This window comes from Mandrillus leucophaeus, unplaced genomic scaffold (assembly GCF_000951045.1).
Source record: "Mandrillus leucophaeus isolate KB7577 unplaced genomic scaffold, Mleu.le_1.0 Scaffold269, whole genome shotgun sequence".
Classification (NCBI taxonomy): Eukaryota; Metazoa; Chordata; class Mammalia; order Primates; family Cercopithecidae; genus Mandrillus; species Mandrillus leucophaeus.
The window spans coordinates 4,391,658-4,417,488 of NW_012102798.1; the positions used below are offsets into that span (position 1 = coordinate 4,391,658).

General features: G+C 38.4%; 1 protein-coding gene across 2 annotated transcripts in view; it reads right to left on the minus strand.

Moving 5' to 3' along the window:
• The window catches only part of TMEM164 (transmembrane protein 164), a 174,013-nt gene that overhangs the window by 94,843 nt on the left and 53,339 nt on the right, over nt 1-25,831 (minus strand). For both annotated transcript variants that reach the window (XM_011984516.1, XM_011984515.1), the window contains exon 3: nt 15,411-15,460. In XM_011984516.1, the coding sequence (XP_011839906.1) occupies nt 15,411-15,460 (50 nt within the window). The remainder of the gene's footprint in view (nt 1-15,410; nt 15,461-25,831) is intronic.

Here is a 25,831-nt window from a genome sequence, read left to right on the forward strand (position 1 = left end):
TTGTGATTTTTGCACATTGATTTTGTATCCTGAGACTTTGCTGAAGTTGCTTATCAGCTTAAGGAGATTTTGGGCCGAGACAATGGGGTTTTCTAAATATACGATCATGTCATCTGCAAACAGGGACTCTTTATATATGTAAACTTCATACAAATTAACAAGGGAAACACCTGTACATCAAAACTCAACAGAGACCATGAGTTGACAATCTACAGAATAAAATACATAAATAGCTGATAGATATAAGTAATAACCGTATTATGTATATGTTCCAAATTACCTATAATGATATTTGAAAGAAAAAAACTGACGCAAAAGGTAAGGGAAACAGAAAAGAGAAGCTACCAGTGAGATGTGAGATGTGTTGGGGGAACTGGGGGGTGAGGGGGAGGTCTGGTTACACTGCAACACAGTCTTTTATCTTATTCCTGAGGTTTTCAAAAGGAAATCTTATTTGTTAACTGGTGAGGCAGGCTAGTTCATATTTTGGGACTGGGTAGGTTCCCTAAGATGCATGAGACATGTAACATTTTTCCAACTTAGTAGCAGGATAGAAAGCAAAAAAACCATCTCTAAGGATATATTGGTTTTATTCAAACCTAAGTGAGGAAAAGAATTCTGTGGCTTGGATGTCAACGGGACTGGTACCATTGAAAGTACCATTCACATCAGCCAAATGAGTCAAAAGAAAATGGCTCAGATTCAAAGAGATATAGAACAGCACTGCATGTACAGACACAATACAAGAAACAACTCTGATGCTGCTATGTAAACATTCACAGAGAACAGGAGCCAAGAACAGGGAGGATAAGAGGCCTTCAGAGGCAAAAGACTGCCAGGCTGGAATTCTAGGAGTTGGAGATACTAGAGATCAAAAGAACATGATGCCCAAGGTTGCTGTTGTAGTGGGCCAGGTAGTGGGCCTTCTAATTTTGGCTCCACACCCTGGATGCATGCTTTCCACTGAGGCAGCCTTTCCAGCAGCAGGCTACAGCAGCAGGACTTAGCAAGTCACATGTCAACTGAGGTACATATAAATGAAGCATTCCAGGACCCAGACATAACACTGTGGTACTATCATTCCCTCTTGTCAAGTGTACCATGGGGACCATGTGAAGAATCCTGTCCCTTCCCTACCCCAATGGGAGTTGCCAGCCTTTGCCCAGCACAGGACATGCAGCCTGCTGCACATGTCATACCCCTTTCCTATAGTGACTGGGCGTGCCTCCAGGAAGAACACAGTGGCCTCTGGTTAGCTGGGAAGCTGGTAAACTCATGTGTGGCTGGCACAGCAAAGGGCCCATAGAGAAAGCAAGAGAGACAGGTACACGATGCTAGTCAACAAACCTATAGAACACATGGGCCTAAAGATCACAGCAGAGCTCATCCATGTATACTGAGACATAGGGAATTTTAAATAAGATGCTTTCATACTTTTAACAATTTAAACAACAATGGGAGAGTAGAAAATAGTCACTTCAGCAACACAAGGTAATGATTAGCAGCGTGGGCTCTGGAGCAAGAGAAACTTTGGATCAAATCCTACATGTACCACATGCAAGCCACATCCAGTCACATAAACTTTCTGAGCCTTAGTTCTCTTGACCAGATTTCTATTAATAGTACCAGTACTACTATTAGTACTTCCCACACAGTTTTGTTAGAAGGATTAAATAAAATAATCAATGTTAAGTGTTTCTCACCATGCCTAGGCACATAGTAAACCTGATTATGTTATGATCACTGGTAAGAGAATAAAGAACAGGAATCCTGACTCTGCCACGAAGTAATCTTAGTCCAGTTATGTAATATTTCTTGGTACCCTACTGCTCTATTTTTAGTATGGATAATGTATTCCCTATCCCCCAACACTATTTTAAAGATTAGATGAGAAAATTTAAAGCAAAGAACTTTTAAACAGTAAAGAACAATACTAATGTAAAGTGAAATTATTTTAAGGGCTCTCTACTTTTTAAAATACTGATTTTTAACTCAACATGGTATTTCCACACAATGGAATAATATGCACCCATTAAAAATGGTGTGTATCAGCCACCGTGGTGGCTCATTCCTGTAATCTCAGCACTTTGGGTGGCCGAGGCAGGAGCATCACTTGAGGCCAGAAGTTTCAGACCAGTGTGAACAACATAATGAGAGTCCGTCTCTACAAAAAAAAAAAAAAATATATATATATATATATAAAAAAGCTAGGCATAGTGGTGCACACCTGTGGTCCCAGCTACTTGAGGGGCTGAGGTGGAAGGATCACTTAAGTCAAGCAGGCCAAGGCTGCAGTGAGCCATGAATGCACCATTGCACTCCAGCCTGGGCAACAGAGCAAAACGTGGTCTCAAAAACAAAGAAAAAAATGTTGTGTATTATAAAAACTTGGATAACTCTCCAGGGAATTATGCTAGGTGATTTTTAAAAAGTCAACCCAAAGGTAATGTAATGTATAACTATACTTACACAAGATTCCTAAAATAGCAAAATTATAGATATGAATAATCGATTCATGGTTGCCAGGGATCAGGGATGGGGTTCAGATATGTAGATGGTGGGTATGGCTATAAAAGAATGACAGAAGAGATCCACATGGTGATGGAACTGTTCTGCTTTATCAGACTGTATACCGTATCAATGTAAATATCCTGGCAGTGATACTGTACTATAGTTTTGCCAGAGGTTACCAGTGGCGGAAACTAGGTAAAAGGTACATGAGATTTCTTTTGTGGTTTTTCCTATATTATTTTTTCTACATTATTATACTTAACAGACAACAGGTCTTCAATAAGTTAATGGGAAATACATATTATTTTTAAAAATCTATGCATGGATTTCAAATTTTTTTGCAGCAAAATAAACTCATGCTAACTTATTCTAACATGTCTGAACAGGATCTAGTTTGAGGCACTAAGAAGGATAAGACACCAGTATGAAAACAGCCCCTGCCAGAACAACAATAATTCTGCTAAAATTGAAGCAAGAACAAACATCAAATTTATAGTGAAGCTTCGGTGGAAGGATGGTGAAATCATTTATGCTTTATAAAAAGTTTACAGAGACAATGCCCTGAAAAAATCAGCAGTTTATAGGATAACTCATTTTAAGAAAGGCTGAGATGTTGATGATGAAGCCTGCAGTGGCAGACCACCTACATCAATTTGTATCTTGTTCATTTCATAATTAAAGACAAATGATTAATAGCAGAAATGATAGCCAACACCATAGACATCTCAATTGGCTCAGCTTACACAATTCTGACTGAAAACTTAAAGATGAGTAAACTTTCCAGATCATGGGTGCCAAAATTGCACCCAGATCAGCTGAAGATGAGAACTGAGCTTTCAATGGAAATTTTAAAGAGGTGGGATAAAGATCCTGAAGCATACCTTCAAAGAATTACAACAGGAGATGGAACATGATCCTGAAGACAAAGTACAATCACAGCAATGTCTACCAAGCATTGAAAGTGGTCCGGTCAAGAGCAAAGGTCATGACAGCAGGTTTTGGGGATGCTCAACACATTTTGCTTGTTGATTTTTTTGAGAGTCAAAGGACTGTAACACCTACTTAATTATGATAGTGTTTTGATAAAAAGTCAGCCAAAGTTTTAGTGAAAAAATGCCCAGGAAAGCTTCACCGGGGAATACTTCTTGACCAGGAAAATGCTCCTGCTCATTCCTCTCATCAAACAAAGGCAATTCTGTGAGAGTTTCGGTAGGAAATGATTAGACAATCACCTCAAAGTCCTGATATGGCTCTTTCTGACTTCTTTTTGTTTCTTAAACTTAAAAAAAATATATCTTAAAGGCCCTCATTTATCTTCAGTTAATAATGTAAAAAAGAATGCATTGACAAAGTTACATTCCCAGTACCCTCGGTTCTCTAGGGATGAATTAAATTGCGTTCTTTAGGAATGAATTAAATTGACGTTCATGGAGCTTATGTTGAGAAATGAAGTTTATAATTTTTATCTTTATCTTTAATTCCATGTTCTATGAACTTTTTGCAATCTCCTCATATTATATACTTATCTCAAAATATATAAAGTTTAATTTAATTTTATTTTTTGAGACAAAGTTTCGCTATTGTTGCCTAGGCCGGAGTGCAATGGCGCAATCTGGGCTCACTGCAACCTCTGTCTCCTGGGTTCAAGCAATTCTCCTGCCTTAGCCTCCTGAGTAGCTGGGATTACAGGAGCCCGCCACCATGCCCAGCTAATTTTTTGTATTTTTAGTAGAGACGGGGGTTTCACCATGTTGGCCAGGCTGGTCTCGAATTCCTGACCTCAGGTGATCCTCCTGCCTCCCAAAGTGCTGGGATTACAGGTGTGAGCCACTGCGCCCAACCTAAAGTTTAATTTTAAAATGTGATGATCCAAAGGATCGCACTAGCTCCACAGCACTGGATCCTAACCAGACTGAAATGTCTGAAAGGACATACACAGAATTCAGAATCTGGATGGCAAGGAAGCTCAGTGAGACTCCAGAGAAAGTTGAAACCCAATCCAAGAAAGCCAGTAAAATGATCCAAGAGTTAAAAGACAACATAGTCACTTTAAGAAAGAGCCAAACAGAACTGCTGGAATTGAAAAACTTCACTACAGAAGTTTCCAAATACAATTGGAAGCATTAACAACAGACTAGACCAAGCTGAGGAAAGAATTTCAGAGTTCAAAGAATGGTCCTACGAATTAACCCTGTCAGACAAGAATAAAGAAAAAAGAATTTTTAAAAATGAGCAAAAGTTTCAAGATATATGGGATTATGTAATAAGACCAAACCTAAGACTCACTGGCATTCCTGAGAGAGAAGGAAACCCAGTGAGCAACTTGGAAAACATATTTGAGGATAGAGTTCATGAAAATTTATCTGATCTTGTTAGAGAGGACAACATGCAAATTAAAGAAATTCAGAGAACTCCTGCAAGATACTATATAAGATAACCATCCACAAGACACACAGTCATCAGACTTTCCAAGGTCAATGAAAAAGAAAAAATCTTAAAGGCAGCTAGAGAAAAGGGTCAGATCACTTACAAAGCGAATCCCGCCAGGCTAACAGCAGACTTCTCAGCAGAATCCTTACAAGCCAGAAGAGACTGGGGGCCTATTTTCAGCATCCTTAGAAAAAAGAAATTCCAAGCAAGAATTTCATATCCCACCAAACTAAGCTTCACAAGAGAAGGAGAAATAAAATCTTTTCCAGACAAGCAAATGCGAAGGGAATTCGTTACCACTAAACCAGCCTTAGAAGAGCTCCTTAAGGGAGTTCTAAACATGGGAACAAAAGAACAATACCTGCTACCACAAAAACACATTTAAGAACATAGCTCATAGACTCCAAAAAGCAACTACACAATCGAGACTACAAAGCAACCAATTAACAACATCATGAAAGGAACAAAACCTCATATATCGATATTAACGTTGAATGTAAACAGTCTAAATGTCCACTGAAAGGGCACAGAGTGGCAAGATGGATAAAAACAACCAAGACCTAACTACCTGCTATCTTCAAGAGAAGCATCTCACATGTGATGGCACCCATAGGCTCAAAGTAAAGGGATGGAGAAAAATCTATCATGCAAATGAAAAACAAAAAAGAATAGGGGTCGGTATTCTTACATCAGATAAAAAGACTGCAAACCAAAAATAGTAAAAAAGGACAAATAAGAGTATTACATAATGGTAAAGGCTTCAATTCAACAAGGAGACTTAACTATCCTAAATATATATGCACCCAACATTGGAGCACCCAAATTCATAAAACACATACTTTGAAACCTACAAAAAGACTTAGATAGCCACACAATAATAATGGGGATTTCAATACTCCACTATGGTGTAAGACAGATCATCAAGTCAGAAAATGAACAAAGAAATTCTGGACTTAAATTTGACAGTTGACCAATTGGACCTAATAGACATCTACAGAATAGTCCACCCAACAATCACAGAATAAACATTCTTCTCGTCTGCACACGGGACACACTCTAAGATCAAACATATGTTTGGCCATAAAGGAAGTCTCGATAAATTCAAAAAGCTTGAAATCATTCCAAGCATACTCTTGTTCCACAGTGGAATAAAAATAGAAGTCAATACCAAGAAGACCCAATTACATGGAAATTAAATAACTTGTTCCTGAATGATTTGGGGATAAACCATAAAATTAAGGCAGAAATCAAAAAATTCTTTGACATTAATGAGAACATAGAAACAACATATGAAAATCTATAGGATGCAGCAAAAACAGTATTAAGAGGAAAATTTACAATGCTAAATGCCTACATCAAGAAGTTAGAAAGACCTCAAATTAGCAAGCTAAAGTTGTACCTAGAGGAACTAGAAAACAAGAACTAACTCCAAAGGAAGAAGAAAAGATATAACTAAAACCAGAGCAGAACTGAATGAAACTGAAACTCAAACAATCCATACCAAGGATCAATAAAAAACGGTTGGTTATTTGAAAGGATATACAAGATCTATAAATTGATACCTAGATCAACAAAGAAAAAAGAGAGAAGACCCAAATAACCACAGAGATGACAAATGTGACATTACAACTGATCCCCCAAAAATATAAAAGAACCTCAGAGACTACTATGAACACTTCTATGCCCACAAATTAGAAAATCTGGAGAAAATGGATGGATTCCTAGAAATACACAACCTCCCAAGAATCAATCAGGAAGAAACTGACACTTGAACAAATAACGAGTTCTGAAATTGAATCAGTAATTTAAAAAAAAAGAAAACCTACCAACCAAAAAAAGCCATGGACCAGACAGATTCAGAGCTAAATTCTATCAGATGGATAAAGAAGAAAGAGCCGGTACCAATCTTACTATTACAAAAAAAAAAAAAAAAATCAAGGAGGAGAGACTCCTCCCTAAATCATGCTACAAAGCAAGCATCACCTTGATACCAAAATCTGGCAAAGACGCAATGAAAAAAGAAAACTACATAGAAGCAAAAATTCTCAACAAAATACTAGCAAACTGAATCCAGCAGCACATCAAATAGTTAATTCGCCAAAATCAAGTAGGCTTCATTCCTGGGATGCAAAGTTGGTTCAACATATGCAAATCAGTAAATGTGATTCGACACATAAACAGAATTTAAAACAAGGACCATATGATCATCTCAATAGTCAAAGAAAAAGGTTTTTTATATAATCCAACTTCCCTTCATGATAAAAACCTTCAACAAGCTAAACATTGAAAGAATATACCTCAAAATAATAAGAGTAATCTAAGAAAAACCCACAGCCAATATCATACTGAATGAGCAAAAGCTGGAAGCATTCCCCTTGAGATCTAGAACAAGACAAGGATGCCCACTCTCACCATTCCTATTCAACATAGTACCGGAAGGCTTAGCCAGAGAAATCAGGCAAGAGGAATAAATAAAAGGCATGCAAATAGGAAAAGAAGAATTCAAACTATCTCTCTTCACTGATGATATAATTCTATTCCTAGAAAACCCTAAAGACTCCAACAAAAGGCTCCTAGAACTGATAAATGACTTCAATAAAGTTTCAGGATAACAAAATCATATAAAAAAATCAGTAGCATTTCTATACACCAGTAACATTCAAGCTGAGAACCAAATCAAGAATGTAATCCCATTTACAATAGCTGCAAAAAAAATAAAATGCCCAGGAATACATCCAGCCAAGGAGATGAAAGATCTTTACAAGGATAAATACAAAACACTGTTAAAAGAAATCACAGTTGACACAAACAAATGGAAAAATATTAGATTCTCATGGATTAGAATAATCAACATCGTTCAAATGGCCATACTACCTGAAGCAATCTACAGATTCAATGCTATTCCTATCAAACTACCAAAGTCATTCTTCACATAACTAGAAAAAACTATTCTAAAATTCATACATAACCAAAAAAACAGCCCAAATAGCCAAAGCAATCCTAAGCAAAAAGAACAAACCCAGAGGCACCACATTACCTGACTTTAAACTATACTACAAGGCTATAGTAACCAAAACAGCATCGTACTGGTACAAAAACAGAGACTAAAGGAATAGGATAGAGAACACAGAAATAAAGCCATACACCTACAACTATGTGATGTTCAGCAAAGTCAAGAAAAGTAAACAATGGGGAAAGAACTCCCTATTAAATAAATGGTGCTGAGAAAACTTGCTATACATGTGCAGAAGAATGAAACTGCACTCCTTCCTATCACGATATACAAAAATTAACTCAAGATGAATTAAAGATTTAAATGTAAGATCTCAAACTATAAAAATCCTAGAAGAAAACCCAGAAAATACCTTCTTGACATTGGCCTTGGCAAGGAATTTATAGCTAAGTCCTCAAAAGCAACTAAAAAAAACCAAAAATTGACAAGTGGGACCTAATTAAACTAAAGAGCTTCTGCACAGCAAAAGAAACTATCAGCAGAGTAAACAGACAATATACAGAACGGGAAAAAAATCACAAATTATTCATCTGACAAAGATCTAATAACCCAAATCTATAAGAAACTTAAATCAACAAGCAAAAAACAAATGACCTGACTAAAAAGTGGGCAAAGGACGTGAACAGACACTTCTCAAAAGAAGGCATACAAGCAGCCAACAAGCATATGAAAAATATCTCTTATCACTAATAGTTAGAGAAATGCAAATCAAACCACAATGAACCCAAGCATGGTGGCTCATGCTTGTAATCCCACCACTTTGAGAGGCTGAGGCGGGCAGATCACCTGAGGTCAGGAGTTCAAGACCAGCCTGGTCAACATGGTAAAACCTCATCTCTACTAAAAATATAAAAATGAGCCAGGCATGGTGACACGTGTCTGTAGTCCCAGCTACTTGAGAAGCTGAGGCAGCAGAATCACTTGAACCCAGGAGGAGGAGTTTGCAGTGAGCTGAGATCAGGCCACTGTACTCCAGCCTGGGCAACAGAGCAAGATTCTGTCTCAAAGAACAACAACAAAAATGAGATATCATCTCACACCAATCAGAATGGCTATTACTAAAAACTTGAAAAATAACAGATGCTGGTGGGGCTGTAGAGAAAAAGGAATGCATATACACTGTTGATGGGAATGTAAATTAGTTTATATCCACTGTGGAAAGCAGGGTGGAGAGTTCTCAAAGAACTAAAAGTAGAACTACCACTCAACCCAGCAATCCCATTACTGGGTATATACCCAAAGGAAAACAAATCATTCTACCAAGACACATGTACCCAGATATTCACCGCAGCACTACTGACAATAGTAAAGACATGGAGTCAATCTAGATGCCCATCACTAGTGGACTGGATAAAGAAAATATGGTACATGTATACCACGGAATAGTATGCAGCCATAAAAAGAATGAAATGATGCCCTTTGCAGCAGCATGGATGCAGCTGGAGGCCATTACCCTAACCTAACTAACACAGAAACAGAAAATCAAATACCACATGTTCTCACTTGTGAATGGAAGCTAAACGTTGGATATACAGACATAAAGATAGGAAAAACAAGCCAGGCATAGTAACTCATGCCCGTAATCCCAACTCTTCGGGAGGCTGAAGTGGCATAACTGCTTGAGCCCAGGAGTCTGAGACCAGCCTGGGCAACATGGAAAGACCCCATCTCTACAAAAACTAAAATAATTAGCTAGCTAGGTGTCATGGCTAGTGCCTATAGTCCCAGCTACGTCAGAGGCTGAGGCAGGAGGATCACTTGAGCCCAAGAGGTCGAGGCTATAGTAAGTTGCGTTCTCACCACTGCACTCCAGCCCGGGCACCAGAGCAAGAAACTGTCCAAAAAAAAAAAAAAAAGATAAAAACAACAAACAATGGCGACTACAAGAGAGGGGAGGCAAGGAGGATGACAAGGGCTGAAAAACTACCTATTGAGTGCTAGGCTTGTCACTACCTGAGTGACAGGTTCAGTCATGCCCCAAACCTCAGCATCATGCAGCATACCCTTGTAACAAACCTGCACATGTAACCCTTGGATCTAGAAGAAAAACTGGGAAAAAAAAGACAATAAATAAATAAGGAATAAATACTTGTCCTTGTCCTTGAGAGAATAAGAAAAAAAACAGAAGAGGGAATTAATGAAGATAAAAGCTGAAAATTAAGTAGAAAAAAATAAATAAGAAAGAATAAATAAATTGAAAACATGGTTCTATGTAGCAACCAAAAACAGGTAAGTGCTTATTAACCTGATTAATATATAGAGGAGAAAACACAAAAACAGACAAGATCAAGTCCAAGAAAAAACACATGACTACAGATGAGGAGATACTTCTAAATTATAAAGAGGATATTACATGCTCAACTAAATATTTGGCAACAAATTTGAAAATTTAGAAGAAATAGATAATTTCCTAGCAAAACACAAACGACCAAAATTGACCCAAAAACGTTTGAATAGCTTACCACAGAACACATCAGAAAGGTGATTAAGGGTCTACCCATTGAAAAATGGCACTCTTAGATCAGGTGGCTTCACAGATAAGTTTTATCTTACCTTTAAAGGATACATTATTTATTTATTTGTTTGTTTGTTTGTTTATTTTGAGACAGAGTCTCTGTCGCCCAGGCTGGAGTGCAGTGGTGAGATCTCATCTCACTGCAACCTCCGCCTCCCAAGTTCAAGTGATTCTCCTCCCTCAGCCTCTCAAGTAGCTGGGATTACAGGCACCCACCACCATGCCCAGCTAATTTTTGTATTTTTAGTAGAGAAAGGGTTTCACCACGTTGGTCAGACTGGTCTTGAACTCCTGACCTCAGGTGGTCTGGCCGCCTCAGCCTCCCAAAGTGCTGGGATTACAGGTACCTGCCACCACGCCCAGTCAGGATATACAATTTCTAACGGTAATTAAAGTATTCCAGGCAAGAGAAAAAGAAGGAACATTCTGCAGTATATTTTACATAGCCACCATAACTTTAATCCTTAAACTTGTTTTTTTTTTAAAGATGGAGTCTTGCTCTGCAGCCCAAGTTGCAGTTCGGCTGCACAATCATAGCTCACTGCAGCCTTCAACTCCTGGGCTCAAGTGATCCTCCTGCCTCAGCCTCTCAAGTAGTTGGGACTATAGGCACACATTAGCATGCCCTGTTAATTTTAATTTTAATTTTATTTATTTATTTTTTTTTTTGTAGAGACAAAGTCCTGATATGTTGTCCAGGCTGGTCCCGAGCTCCTGGCCTCAAGCAATCCTTCTAACTCAGCCTCTCAAAGTGTTGGGATTGCAGGCGTGAGCCACCACACCTGGCCTCAATCCTTAAACTTGAAGAAAAGAGCACTAAGAAAAACATGACTCTAATCTCGGGAATATTGAAGCAAGATTCTAAACAAAATATTGACAATAGAATACAGCAATGTATCAAAATAATAATATACTATTATCAGCAGGGTGTATTTCAATGTAAGAGTAGTTCAAAACCAGAAAATCTACCAATGTAATTTATTGTATCAAAAATTTAAATGAAAAAATCTCATATGATCAACAGATGTAGAAAAAGCATTAGATAAAACACAGCTACGCTTCCTTCTTTTAAAAAATATTGGCTGGGCACAGTGGCTCACACCTGTAATCTCAGCTCTTTGGGAGGCCGAGGCAGGAGAATTGCTTCAAGTCAGGAGATCAAGACCATCCTAGCAGCAAAGCAAGACACTGTCTAAATAAATAAATATTTTAAAATCTCTACATAAATGTGAAAACTACTTAAGTATAATAGACTATTTAACAAACACCAACAGCAAATATGAAGGAACACAGAAAATATTTCCATTTAAAATCAGTTTTAGGCAAGAGTAACCCATCAGCACAATTTTTATTTAACTCTGAATTTCTAGCAAATGCAATAAGAAAATGAAATAACTGATATGACTAAGGAAAAGAAGAGATAAAACTAAAATAAAATTTACAAGAACAAGAGAATTTGGTAAGATAGCCAGATATAAGATATTTTTTAAAATCAACAATCTTTTCCTACTCTAGCAAAAAGCACTTAGGAACAGAAAGGGGAAAAATATTCCATTCATTACGGGGTGGTTGGGGGAGAGAGGGAATGTTGTTAATTCTTTTTCTTTTTTTATTCTTTTTTTTGGTGGTGGGGTAGAGACAAGATTTCACCATGTTGTCCAGGATGGTCTCAAACTCCTAAGCTCAAGCAATATGCCCACCTTAGCATCCCAAAGTGCCAGGATTATAGGCATGAGCCACTGTACCCGGCAGAAAAGCTGTTAATTCTTGAGGAATAAATGCATCAAGAAAGGCATTGAGCAGATAGGAAGAAAAAGATAAATCTAATTGAAACACATATGATGTGAACAGATGGAAAGAAATACCATTTCTTAGATAAAAGGAGCCATATAATTTAAAAATTGAAATATATACTTAAGGCAATTCTCATTAGAATTCCACTAGTATTTGAGAAAGGTAGGTGAATATAAGTGATCTTAAAATCTGTGTGTATGAACAAGTGACAACAAACAGCCAAGAATTTTTTTTTTTTGATACAGAGTCTCACTCTGTTTCCCTGGGCTGCAGAGCAGTGGCACAATCCTGGCTCACTACAACCTCCACCTCCTGGGTTCAAGTGATTCTCCTGCCTCAGCCTCGCGAGTAGCTGGGATTACAGGCGTGTGCCACCACGCCTGGCTAATTTTTGTATTTTTAGTAGAGATGGGGTTTCACTATGTTAGCCAGGCTGGTCTCGAACTCCTGACCTCAAGTGATCCGCCCGCCTCAGCCTCCCAAAGCGCTGGGATTACAGTGTAAGCCGCCGTGCCCAGCCCCAGAAAAATGTTTTTTAAAGCCTAATGTAATCAAATCTGTATGACTTGGGTACATGAATAGACAAATAGAAGAAATAGAATAGAGAATCCATAAGTAGATCCCAGCATATAAAACATTTAATAGCTGCAAAGAGATCACAGGGTAAAATAGGGATAATTTAATATATTATCCCAATACAACTGGTTACCTATCTTCAAGAAAACTATCTTAACCAAGACTCGAAATTCAGAAGCTATATGAGTCATATTTGGATATAAAAATGCAAACAATTACATGGAAATATATTCCATCAACAAAGTCAATATAGGTTGGGCGCAGTGGCTAATGTCTGTAATCCCAGCACTTTGGGAGGCCGAGACGGGCAGATCACTTGAGGTCAGTAGTTCAAGACCAGCCTGGCCAACATAGTGAAACACTGTCTCTACTAAAAAAATAATTAAAAAGAAAAACAAACAAAGTCAATATAAACATATTTGGGAAAGATATCTGTAACAACGATGATAAACAAAGGGCTAAAATCTAAAATATACAAAGAGGTCTTAGAAATTAAGAAAAATATAAACAACCCATAGGAAAATGTGCAGATGATATGAATAAGGAACAAATTTAATTGGACAAAAAATTGAGATAATACTGAAACTCACTAGTAGCCAAGAAACTGCATCCATTAGGTTGTCAATATTACAAAAGAACCATAACACCTACTGCCGATAGGGATACGAAGAAAATAATAATCTCACATATTATATACAAAAGCAAACAGTGTAGTACAACAGCCTGTTTTTGTAAATCAATATGGTGACATCTATTAACATAAATATATATTTCAACATTCATATATACCTATATACCTCTACCTACATCTATATCTAAACTGAAAGCAACAGTACATAAGGGTGTATACAAAATCATGTTGATTTCAGCATTGAATGTAATGGCAGAAACGTGCAAAGAAAGTAAATGTTCACTAATAGGGGAATGGCTAAATAAATCATTGTGCATTGATGAAATATTTTACAACATTATAAAAGAATTAAGAGCTACATCAATAGACTGTGATACATTTCTATGACATATGGTAGAATGAAAAAGCAAGATATATTAAAGTATATATAATATTCTATTTCTGTAAAACAAACAATGAACAACAAAGCATTCCAAAATTTGTGTGTGTGTATGTGTGTGTGTATCTATGCACATGGAGAAAAATGTGAAAAGATACATACTGTTTTGGTAATACAAAGGGATAGTGTGGAAAGGTAGAACTAGGAGCTGAAGGAAAAAAGGGAAAAGAAAGGACCACTACCAAAAAAAAAAAAAATCCAGTAATCATATTTATGATTTACACACGTATATGAATGTATCAATAAACCAAGTTAAATTTAGAAAAGATACAGTAAACACCTCAATATACAATATGATCTCTGCTTATTAAGAAAAGAAAGGTAATAAGCAAAATTTTCTCTTGGTGCTTGGATTAGGGATGGATGACGTTTCTTCCTTATGTGTCCCTGTGTTTTCCATAATGAGAATTGTTACTTTCATAATGAAATAGAACCAACAAATGTTACTTTTAAAACATTACACTGAATAATTGAGCTCATTTTGGAAAATCAAGGGAGGAAAACAGGGTTAAATATCCCTTTCCCTTAGGAGCTGTTCAAGTAAGAAATACATGAAATCAGGATCCATTATCCCTCACGCAGCTGAAAGTTACTCACCTAAGGCAAGAGACTAAGTGGCTATTTCAAGGAGCTATTTGAAGCAGAAAATGGGGTCCATTTTCCCCTACCTAACACTTTAATGACTTAAGTAAATCAGAAAGCCATTTACACCACTCTCAATTATCCAAGAATCTGCTGGGCTCTTTATTTCCTGTTCCCTTCCTCTGGCTTGCGGCCATTTCACTGCTCAAGAACATCTCCAGAACCGGGGTCAGGGAAGGAGAAAAGAGATGAAATTAATTCAGTCGATTTAGCTTCTCATTAGCAACTCTAATAAAAGGTTTGATAAGCAAGGTGGTCACAACTCACGGTTAAAATGAGGGTTCCAGGACTCTTCATAATTTCATTTAAATAAACCTGCCTTCAGAGAAACGCTATTTGCCTGCAATATACTTTAATAGATTTGATGCTTGCTATTTTTATGAAAGTCCGAACTTGTAATACTGGGTATTTTTCTCTCCTCACTTTAATTTGCACTTTAGGGGGAAAAACCCATAAAAACATAAGAACAATGCCCTTCAATGTGAAGAACCATATGCACAGTGGAGCAGTAGGCTCACAAAGCAAAGATTCTTCAGAGAAAGGAAGCTGTCTGGCCCCTAGCATGCTCTCAAGAGAAATTTTAGCCGGGCAGCAACCTTCCAAGGGAGCATGCCTTGGCCATACATCCGCTACTGGAAGGATTTGCTAAAAAGGATTTCACAGGGCTTGACAAAAACCAGGTCTCCACACACAGTATTTCCCTGTTTCAGTAGGCCCTCACAGACCTTTATCCCTTTGGGAAGTGCAGAGACAAAATGGTACAGTTCCAAGGTATTCACAGCAATGCATTATCAGTCTTGTTAGCAAACAGACAAAAACACTCTGAAGAGCAACAGAGCAAAAGTCAATTTTCTCTTACTTGAAGACGACGATAGCTCCCCGACATGGAGGGCAGGCCAGGAGAAAGATCTGCAATTGAAGAATTAAGAATGGTTAGCAAGAAAAAATGCCAGACAGAGTGAGACAATGTTACTTGAACAATAACAAAAAGTAACCAAAACTCTAACACAATAATGTAACAGAAAAAATTTTAAAGGCAACAGGTACGTGTTTGTGCTTGCATGCATGCATGTGTGTGTGTGTGCGTGCACATGAGAAAGGGAGAAGGAGGGTGAGAAGACTCAGTATTTCAATGCTTCAGTTTCAAGATGACACAAGTAGTCAGTCTTAAACTTAACCCAGGGCAGGTAAAAATAGATTCTGAGCATGGAACACGCGCACACATGCCATCTGGTTTGCCTCCCATGGGAGAAGGTAGGTTTATCAATGCTCAACATTGCCAAATTTAGCAAATAAAAATACAGGATGCCCAGTTACATTCTAATTGAAGATAAACAAGGAATAGTTTTAGTATAAATTTGTCCTGTATTTATTTTAGCTGGCAACCCTATCAAACTGCCACTCCCAGGTTCCAAGCCTCCCTTTGATTGATTCTTTTATTTCTAAACATGCCTAGGTGGTTTTACTCTTCCATTCTCCTCCCAGGTAAAACCAAACAAAAAGAACCTTGTCCTAATAGACAAATCAGTTCCCTGATACCTGGTGTGACATAGGTCCAGACTACAGCCTTTGGAACCCTGCAGCTGTGGCAGTTTGACCTTCCCCCATGCAGTGGTGCTCAACCATCAAGAGGAACAAAAAAGTCCTATGCAGAGCTTGTAAAACATACAAATTCCTGGGTTCCCCCATTAAGAATTCTGACTCCCCAAGCATGGGACTCCAGGAATCCTCATGTTTCACAAATGTCCCAGGAGATTGAATCACTCCTGGTAGCCTGAGATCCTGAATTTTTGCCCTTGGACTGAACTACTACAGGAGTCAAAAACATTCAGCAGAACTGAGGACTGACAAAGGAATGAAACTCATGTTTGTGGAGTTTCTTCGCCTGTAGTGACTGAATGGTGTGGTTTAGAAATCGTTGACATGTGTCCCTATATTGCTGAGAGCTCTTATTAATACAGGATATCTGTATTATGGACTTGTTGGCTTTGTCACTTGTATGTTCTTTAGTATGTGGTTCTTCTGTTCTCTCAGAGCCCATATTTAGAAGAAAAGGGTATTACAAGAAAAATCACTATAAGGAAAGACGCCTGCATGAATCCCTGCCAATAAGAAGAGGAAGAAGAATGAAAATAAGAAAGGGACTTAAAAAGAACACAGTCAGGAGACCATCACCTGCATGATACCTCATCAAAGGAAATACGTATCAAGAAGGTGCCTTTTCCCTTGATCAATTTCATTAAAAATACAAAGCCGATGATAATTACAGGTCCACAATCTTTTGTTGGCAATCCCAAAATCCAAAAAGTTCTAAAAACTGAAAGTTTTCTTCAAAGCTAATGTTACAGCAAAATACAACTTGAATTGAGGTGAGACGATTTATAGACTGTTTCTTCCACTTATGGTGAATATTCATGTTTCCCATAAAAATAATAATGTATTTAATTGTGGGGTGCTGCCTCAAACCACACTGGGAGTGTATGTAAAAGACTCTACATGCACTGTATGGCCTTTCTGAAATCCAAAAAATTCTGATTTCTGAAATATATCTGATCTTAATGGTTTTAGATAAGGATTACAGACTTGAAATTTCAATTATCCAAACATTGACTTATCCCCACTCCCCATCCCACCCCTCAGGAGCAGTCCAAGAAATAAACAAAGCTAATATTCTTTACCCTTGATCCAGCAGTAAAGTTACTCACCTTAGGTAAGGGACCAAGTTGGAGGCTGCACATAGTTACCCAGCATCAGGCCCATCAAAGTCTACACTCAGAAGCTACAGTACACAGAGAAGAGGCAGGGGCCCCAACCACCTTAGAAAGGTCCTCAATACTTCTGGAGTCACCAGAGTCATGCCAGCAGCCTTCCTGAGCTTCTGGAATACCCAAGACACTTCCAACATGCTAAACAGAGAAGTAAAAATGCAACACTGGGCACCACAGTTAAATCTTACTTTTCTATACCCACAGACAAGAGGAGGCAAGCAGATTTTAGGGCACAGATTTCCCTTACAAGTCCATTTGGCTGGTTCTGATCCACAATTTTCCTAGGCTAGAAGCTCAGAAAACTACCAAAGAGAACAAGCCTCCAGTTTCAACCCAGTTGGTTGTCCTGCTATCCTCCATCAGTCATGGATCTAACTTTAGTTCTTTCATCTTTTCTGTCTTGCCTATTTCTATCACCAGCATAGCAGTATAGAGCATATCTTTTTTTTTTTTTTTTTTTGGAGACAGTCTCACTCTGTTATCCAGGCTGGAGTGCAGTGGTGCAATCATAGCTCACTGCACCCTCCAACTCCTGGGTTCCAGGCTCCAGCAATTCTCCTGCTTTAGCCTCTCGAGTAGCTGGGACTACAGGTGTGCACCACCATACCCGGCTAACTTTTTTTATTTTTTTATTTTTTATTTTTTGTGGAGACAGCGTCTCACTATGTTGCCCTGGCTGGTCTCGAACTCCTGTCCTCAAGCAATCCTCCTGCCTCAGCTTACCAAAGTGCTGGGATTACAGGTGTATCACTGTGCCTGGCCTCTAGGGTCCTTTTTCAAATCTGCTGACTTGATATAACTAAATGTATCTGATTGAAAGATTACTTATTACATTACATTCCACCTCCTATGATGGTACACAGTTATCTGGGGATTCCTGATTATTTATATTCCATTTCCAGTAAACTCATTGCCTCCTTTAGCAACTTCTCAGATTTATGATACTGAACCTCTTCACCCTGTCATGCTAGAGTCACATTCATATTCAACGTTAGCCAACAGAGCCACATGGAACTAACATTTTAATTCAGAGGTGCAAGGGCCCCCAGCCTTGGCCTGAATATCCCTGCTTTCTTCTTTGCTTGGCTTCCAACTGCCTGAAAATTTTGGTGGCATGCATTTTTAGACTAGGAGGTAAAAAGCTAAACTATCACTTTGGCTGCAAATAGGAAGAGATGAGACTTAGAAGTTCAAACAAGGATGGTACAAAGATGAGAATGTAACTGAGCATACCCCAGTACCAACATGGCAGTTTGCATTCACGCTGAAATCTGCCCATATCAGCACCTAAAACAAAAGGCATGAGCAGGTAGCATACAGAGAAGTGCTACAGAGCACTTCCACTTTGCCATCGCCTGGGAGGCAGGCAGGACCATGTTATTAAACCCCATTTCAGAGGTGAGGAAACAGAGGGGAAAAGGTTCTGACAAGCTTTCTGACGAGAACCCAGGTCCCCTAACTCCCAGTTCAATGCACTTTCCACTTCACACCTGACACAGACCAGGGCTCATGGGAGCTCCTTTTCTTTAGACTCTAGCCCTAGCCCTTGACCACATGGCACACAGGGAGTCACCCCAACAGCCCCACACCTGTGCCATCAGCCAACTCATAAGATCTACTCTCTACAGTGTGAGACATCTCAAAACACAAACTCAACTGGACAGCAAATTGCGTTTACACAGGTGAGTTTCAGAGTCCCAAAGACAGGTTCATTATAGCTTCTGCCTGCCTCATCCCCAGGTCTGATGGGCACTTGTAATCCTTATAAAACTGAGGTCTTTTTTGGCTGGTTTTCCCAGAAAACTCCACAGGTTCCATTCAAAACCACACACTCTCTCAGCTTCCTCAGGAAAGATCCCTGTACTAACCTTTAGTTCTTTCCTAAGCATCCAATCTAGGCACCAGCTGTTATCCCAGTTCATCCTCTACCTGTGAATCTCTCTGGTTCCAGGTTCCCACCTTCCCTACCCAACCTCTCAGTCAACACCTGGCCTGCTTCCCATTCCTGTTCCCCCAGTCATATCAGCCCCAAGTTCACTGCCACCATTGTTCAGCCTCCCATCCACTCCTTCTCCACCCCAGTGTTACATTCAACAATCCCCATTTTCATAACTCTTAAAGAAGATAGCTTTTGTACACTGGAACAAGTGTTAGTACTATGAGAAATATAATTGGGAAGGAGGGCCATTGACCACAGGCCATCCTAAATGAGAGGCTAGCCAAGGTAAGCAATGAAGGGATATGGGCAAACTAAATGAAAGGGAAACAGAGAGTGAGAGAGGTACAGGAGAGTCGTGTTTGGCCTAGCACACAACCTCCCCAAGCTTCAGTTCTCCTGTCACCACCTCCTGTGATGGCACACAGCTATCTGGGGATCGCTGAGGCCAAGTGCTTATGACTGTTACCCACCATAAGGAAGATTAACTCCCTGGGCTGCCCAAAGTTGGTCCTATAACTCGATCCACTTCATACCCTCAGGCCCTCATCATCTCTTTCAGGATCACTGCAATAATCTCCTTACTGGTCTCCTGCCTCCAGGCACACTGCTGTAAGAGGGATCTATCTAAAAGGTCTCTCTGATCTGCCATTGTAAATGCTTCCACGGCTTGCCACTACCTACTGAAAAAGCTCAAGGTTCTTAGGATGGCGGACAAAGCCTTCTTTGCTCTGGATCCTGCCTACCTCTCCAGCATGACAGCCTCGTGAGTTATGTCAAGCTGTACCCTGAACATATTCATGTCAATTACTACACTTCTACTATCTCATTTTCCAATACCTCCATTTTATTCAATTATATGGATAGGCAATAATTTACTCAACCAATATCCTCTGGTTGCACATGTAAATTACATCTAAATTTTCAGTTCCTTTACTATTTCCTTAGCCCACATTGGTAGAAGACAGTCTACATCTTCGAAGGGAATATCCATTTGAAGGTTTTTTGACCCATAATGCTAAACTGCCCTCCAGAAAAATTATTTAAATTGCTATTCCCTCCAGCAATATACGAGGATCTGTTTTCTGCTGCAACCTGACAAACAGGTCACTATCATTTGGTAATTATCACGTGTTTAAAAGGCAAAACACACACACACAATTTGCATGCCTTAGATTACCAGAAATGTTAAACTATTTTCTAACAGGTGTATTGGCCAGCCATATTTCTTCTTTTGGGATGTGACCATCTGTGCACTTTGACTATTTTTCAGCTAGTGTGTTCTTTTCAATTGAGTTGTAAAGAGCTATTTATATATTAATGACAGCTAATACAGATTGTTTGAAATTTATTGCAAAAAATTTTCCCGGGCTGTCATTGTTGCAGCTGTTTATGGTAGGTTTTTATTTATGGAAGCTTTTTAAATCTTTATGTAATCAGATGTATTTGTCATTCCCTTTATGGCTTCTGTCTTAGATATTATGCTTTGAAAATCTTTTATAACAGTGGGATTAGAGCGTCACCTATTGTTTTCTTAATATTTTCATAATTTTAATTTTTAAATTTAAATCACCCACATCAAGAAATTGTGCCTTTGCTAATCCTATTCCCTCTTCAAGATGGTTTTTCCAACTTTCCTCTTGTGGCGCTTATCTACCCTTCAAATGCAAAATTAAACATTATTTTCTCCAGGAAAGCTTCCCTTACACTCCACGGTTAAATGCCAATTCTGGGTCATCTCATTATCTCCTTTGATTTGCCTATTTCTAGATTTTACTATTTTTGTCAGTCTAAGGAGTTTATAAAGAAGCTTCCCTCAAGAATTTAAATAAAAGGGATATAAGAGTGTGCCTACTAAGAGTTAAGCTTTAAAATCCCAGACTTGAAAGACCAGATTGTAACCTGCTTGAAATAAACCCAAAGAAAGAATGGGGTTGACCAACCACTGAGGTATAAAATAAGGAGAGTTGCAAACATGTATTTGGTAATGTCCACAACCAAGCAGTGTCTACATCCAAGCCCATAAATATGTTTTCTAGTCCCATTGGCAAATTCATCCCTACTAAGAAGATGGGAGGAGGACAGTCAGCAATGCCAAGTGGTTAAGAGTATAGGCTTTAGAGTTAAGACAGACTTGGTGTAAATGACGAGTTGATGGGTGCTGACGAGTTGATGGGTGCAGCACACCAACATGGCACAAGTATACATATGTAACAAACCTGCACGTTGTGCACATGTACCCTAGAACTTAAAGTATAATAAAAATGAAAAAAAAAAAAAAAAGACAGACTTGGATCCACATGGTGGGTCTGCCACTCACCAGCACTCTGGCCTTGGGCAAGAGATTAGAGGAATTTTCACCTGTGAAATAGGGATAAAAATAGTGCCTATGTCTCACAAGGTTTGGGAGAGGACAAAATGAAACAAAGCAAGAAAGGCATTTGGCACAGTGCCTAGCACATAGCTAGCACTCAATACATAATAGCCATAATTATCCTGATTTCAATAGAAAATTCATCCCTACTATGCACCACATCAGCAACAAATCATATTAAATTTTCAATTCCTCTAACTTCGCTTGTTTTAATTCCACGTTTGCAATAACAACGTTCTGACGTATTACTCAGTTTCCCTTGTCCAGCTGCCTACAGAGAATACTTAACCCTTTAGGCTCAGTTCCCTTACCTGTCAAGAGGATTACAATAGTATTATTTCATAGGGTAACTGTAAAATTTAAATGCTTAAGGTACCTAGTTCAAGTGCCTGACACACTGTAAGGAATAAAATAAGCATGAGCTATTGATAGTATCATCCTTATTGGATGCCCAAATTGTATAATCTCCATGGAATCATGAAAAAACATCAGATAAACCCAAATCAGGGGCATTCTACAGAGTAAACTGAACAGTACTCTTCAAAATAGTCAAGGTTGTGAAGGCAAAGACTAAGGAACTGCCACAGATTAGAGAAGACTAAAGAGAGGTAATATCTAAATGCAATTAAGGATCCTAGATAGATCCTGCAACAGAAAAGGGACACTTGTGAAAAAAAAAACTGGTAAAACCCAAATAAAGACTATAGTTAAGTTCATGTTGCATTGTATAAATGATAATTTTTCAGTTTTAATAATTTTACCATAGTTACGTAAAATGTTAACATTAGGGGAAGTTGGGTGAAGGATATACAGGAATTCTCTGTAATATCTTCACAACTCCTCTGTAGGTCAAAAGTCATTTCAAACTAATACAAAGTTTTAAAAGGTACTATAATCTAATCCATTAGCCTCTCTTCACAACCCAGAGTTATCCCCGATCCCCCACCTTTCTCAGCCCCACATGTATTCAGTTCCCAAATCTTGTCTTGACACTTAGACCGTTTCTTTTTTTTTTTTTTTTTTTCCAGACAGGGTCTTGGTTTGTCACCCAGTCTGGAGTGCATTGGTGTGATCATGGCTCACTGCAGCCTCAAACTCCTAGGCTCAAGCAATCCTCTCACCTCAGCCTCCTGCCTAGTTAGGACTACAGGCATGTGCCACCACACCTAGTTATTTTTATTTTTTGTACATATGGGGTCTCATTTTGTTACCCAGATTAGTCTCGGACTCCTGGCTTCAAGTGATCCTCCCACCTCAGCCTCCCAAAGCACTAGGATTACTAGTGTGAGCCACTGCACCCAGCCCAACCTTTTCAATATATCTGAAATCCACCCTCACTATCTTTTCCTAGTTCGGTCCCTATCATTTTCTTAAACTACTACAGCAGTTTCCTATCTGATCTCCAAGTATCCGGTGTTTTTCCTTCATCACTCTAATTCAGGGGTGTCCAATCTTTTGGCTTCCCTGAGCCACACTGGAAGAAGAATAATTCTCTTGGTCTACACATAAAATACACTAACGATAGCTGATGAGCTTTAAAAAATAATCGCAAAAAAATCTTATAATGTTTTAAGAAAGTTTATGAATTTGTGTTGGGCTACGTTCAAAGCTGTCTTGGGCTGCATGCAGCCCGCAGGCTGGACAAGCTTGCTCTAATTTTATATGGTATTGTCAGGTTCCTATTCTTAAAATAGCATTCTGATCCTGTTACACTCCTCCTTGAAAGTTTTAAATGACAGATTCATCACAGTACTTATCAGAATCCCGGCTGACATTTTTTTTGCAGAAACTGACACGCTGATTTTAAAATTCATACGGAAATGCAAGGGACCCCAAATAGCCAATCCAACCTTGAAAAGAAAAAGTGGGAGGACTTACACAGCCTGATTTCAACTTATGATAAAGCAACAGTAACAAAGACAGTGTGGTACTAACCTAAGGAAAGACACAGAGACCAATAAAATAGAATTGAGAGCACTGAAATAAACCCTCAGAACTAATTTTTGACAAAGGCATCAAGACCATCCAATGGTAGAAAGAATAGTCTCTTCAACAAATGATGCTGGGACAACTGGTTATCCACATACAAAAGAATTAAGTTGGACCCCTACCTCATAACCCATATACAAAAATTCACTCAAAATCAAAGACCTAACTGTAAGAGCAAAAATTATAAAACTTGTAAAAGAAAGCATAGGGATAAATGTCATGACCTAGGATTTGGTAATAGACTCTAAGATGTAACCAAAAGCACAAGCAACAAAAGAAAAAATAAATATACTGTACTTCACCAAAATTAAAATATTTTATGCTTCAAATGACACTATTAAGAAAGTGAAAAGACAACCCAGGCTGGGCATGGTGGCTCACACCTGTAATCCCAGCACTTTGGGAGGCCGAGGCGGGCAGATAACTTGAGGTCAGGAGTTCGAGATCAGCCTGGCCCACATAGCGAAACTCTGTCTCTACTAAAAATAATTTTTAAAAAATAGCCAGGCGTTGTGGCACATGACATGTCTGTAATCCTAGCTACTTGGGAGGCTGAGGCGGGGAGGTGCTTGAACCAGGGAGGCAGAGGTTGCAGTGAGCTGAGATCACACCACTGCACTCCAGCCTGGGCATCAGAGTGAGAATCTGTCTCCAAAAAAAAAAAAAAAAGGAAGGAGAGGGGAGAGGAGGGGAGGGGACCCAAAGAATGGGAGAAAAAAATCTGCAAATCATGTATCTAATAGGAGTCTAGTATCCAGAATAAATAGCTCTTAAGACTCAACAATAAAAACACAAGTAACAGATGGACAACTCGATGAAATCAGGAAAACAATGTATGATCAAAATGAAAAGTTAAATAAAAAGATAGAAACTGTAAACAACAGCCAAACAAATTCTGGAGCTGAGGAATACAATGACTGAACTAAAAACTGGAGACTTATCAAGCAGAAGAAAGAACCAGCAAATTTGAAGCACAGTTATTTAAAATTACCTCATCAGAAGAGAAAAAGAAAAAAAAAAAGGATGAAAAGGAACGAAGAACCTTAGAGGGTCAAAAATACGCAATGGGGGAAAAGATGCTTGCTTCAGTAAATGATGTTGGGGAACCTGGATATCCACATGCAAAGTAATGAAACTAGACTCTTATCTTACACCACACACAAAAACCAACTCAAAATGGGCTTAAGACTTAAATGTAACATCTGAAACCATAAAACTCCTACAAGAAAACAGGAAAAACTTTTTGAAATTGGTCTTGGCAATGATTTTTTTAATATGGCATCAAAAGCACATGCAAGAAAAGTGAAAAACAAACAAAAACAATTAGGACTACATCAACCTAAAAAGCTATATAGCAAATATTTGCAAACCACAAATTTGATGTCAATATTTAAAATATATAAAGAACTCATAAACTCAATAGCAGAAATACAAATAACCCAATTTAAAAATGGGCAAAGATCTGAATAGACATTTTTCCAAAGAAGGCATACAAATGGACAACAGGTATATGAAAAGGTGCTCAACATCACTAATCATTGGGGATATGCAAATGAAAACCACGGTGAGATCTCATGTCACCCTTGTCAGAATGGCTATTATAAAAAATGCAAAAGATGGCAATATTGGGGAGGGTGTGGAGAAAATAGAACCCTGGAAAACTGCTGATGGAAATCGATAGAGCCATTATCAAAAATAGTATAATTTCAAAAAAAAAAAAAGAAAAGACCTATTCTATGACACAGCAATCCCACTTCTGGATACTTATCCAAGAGTTAAAATCAAGATCTCAAAGGGATATCTGCACTTCTATATTCCTTGCACCATTATTCACAATAGCCAAGATATAGAAACAAGATAAATGTTAATCAATGGATGAATGAATAAAGAAAATGTGGTATATTATCCAACCTTTAAAAAGAAAGATATCCTATTATCATTTTCAGTAACACAGAAGGACCCAAAGGACATTATGTTAAGTGAAATGAGCCAGACACAGAAAGAAAAATATCTTATGATGTCACATAAATATGAAATGTAAATTAGTCAAACTCACAGAAGCTGAGTATAACATGATGGTTAGCCGGGGTTGGTGCTAGGAAAGTAAATAAAATGTTAGTCAAAAAGTACAAAGTTTTAATTTTCCAAGACGAATAAATCCTGAATACCTAATGTATAGCAAGGTGACTATAGGTAAAAATACTGTACTGTAT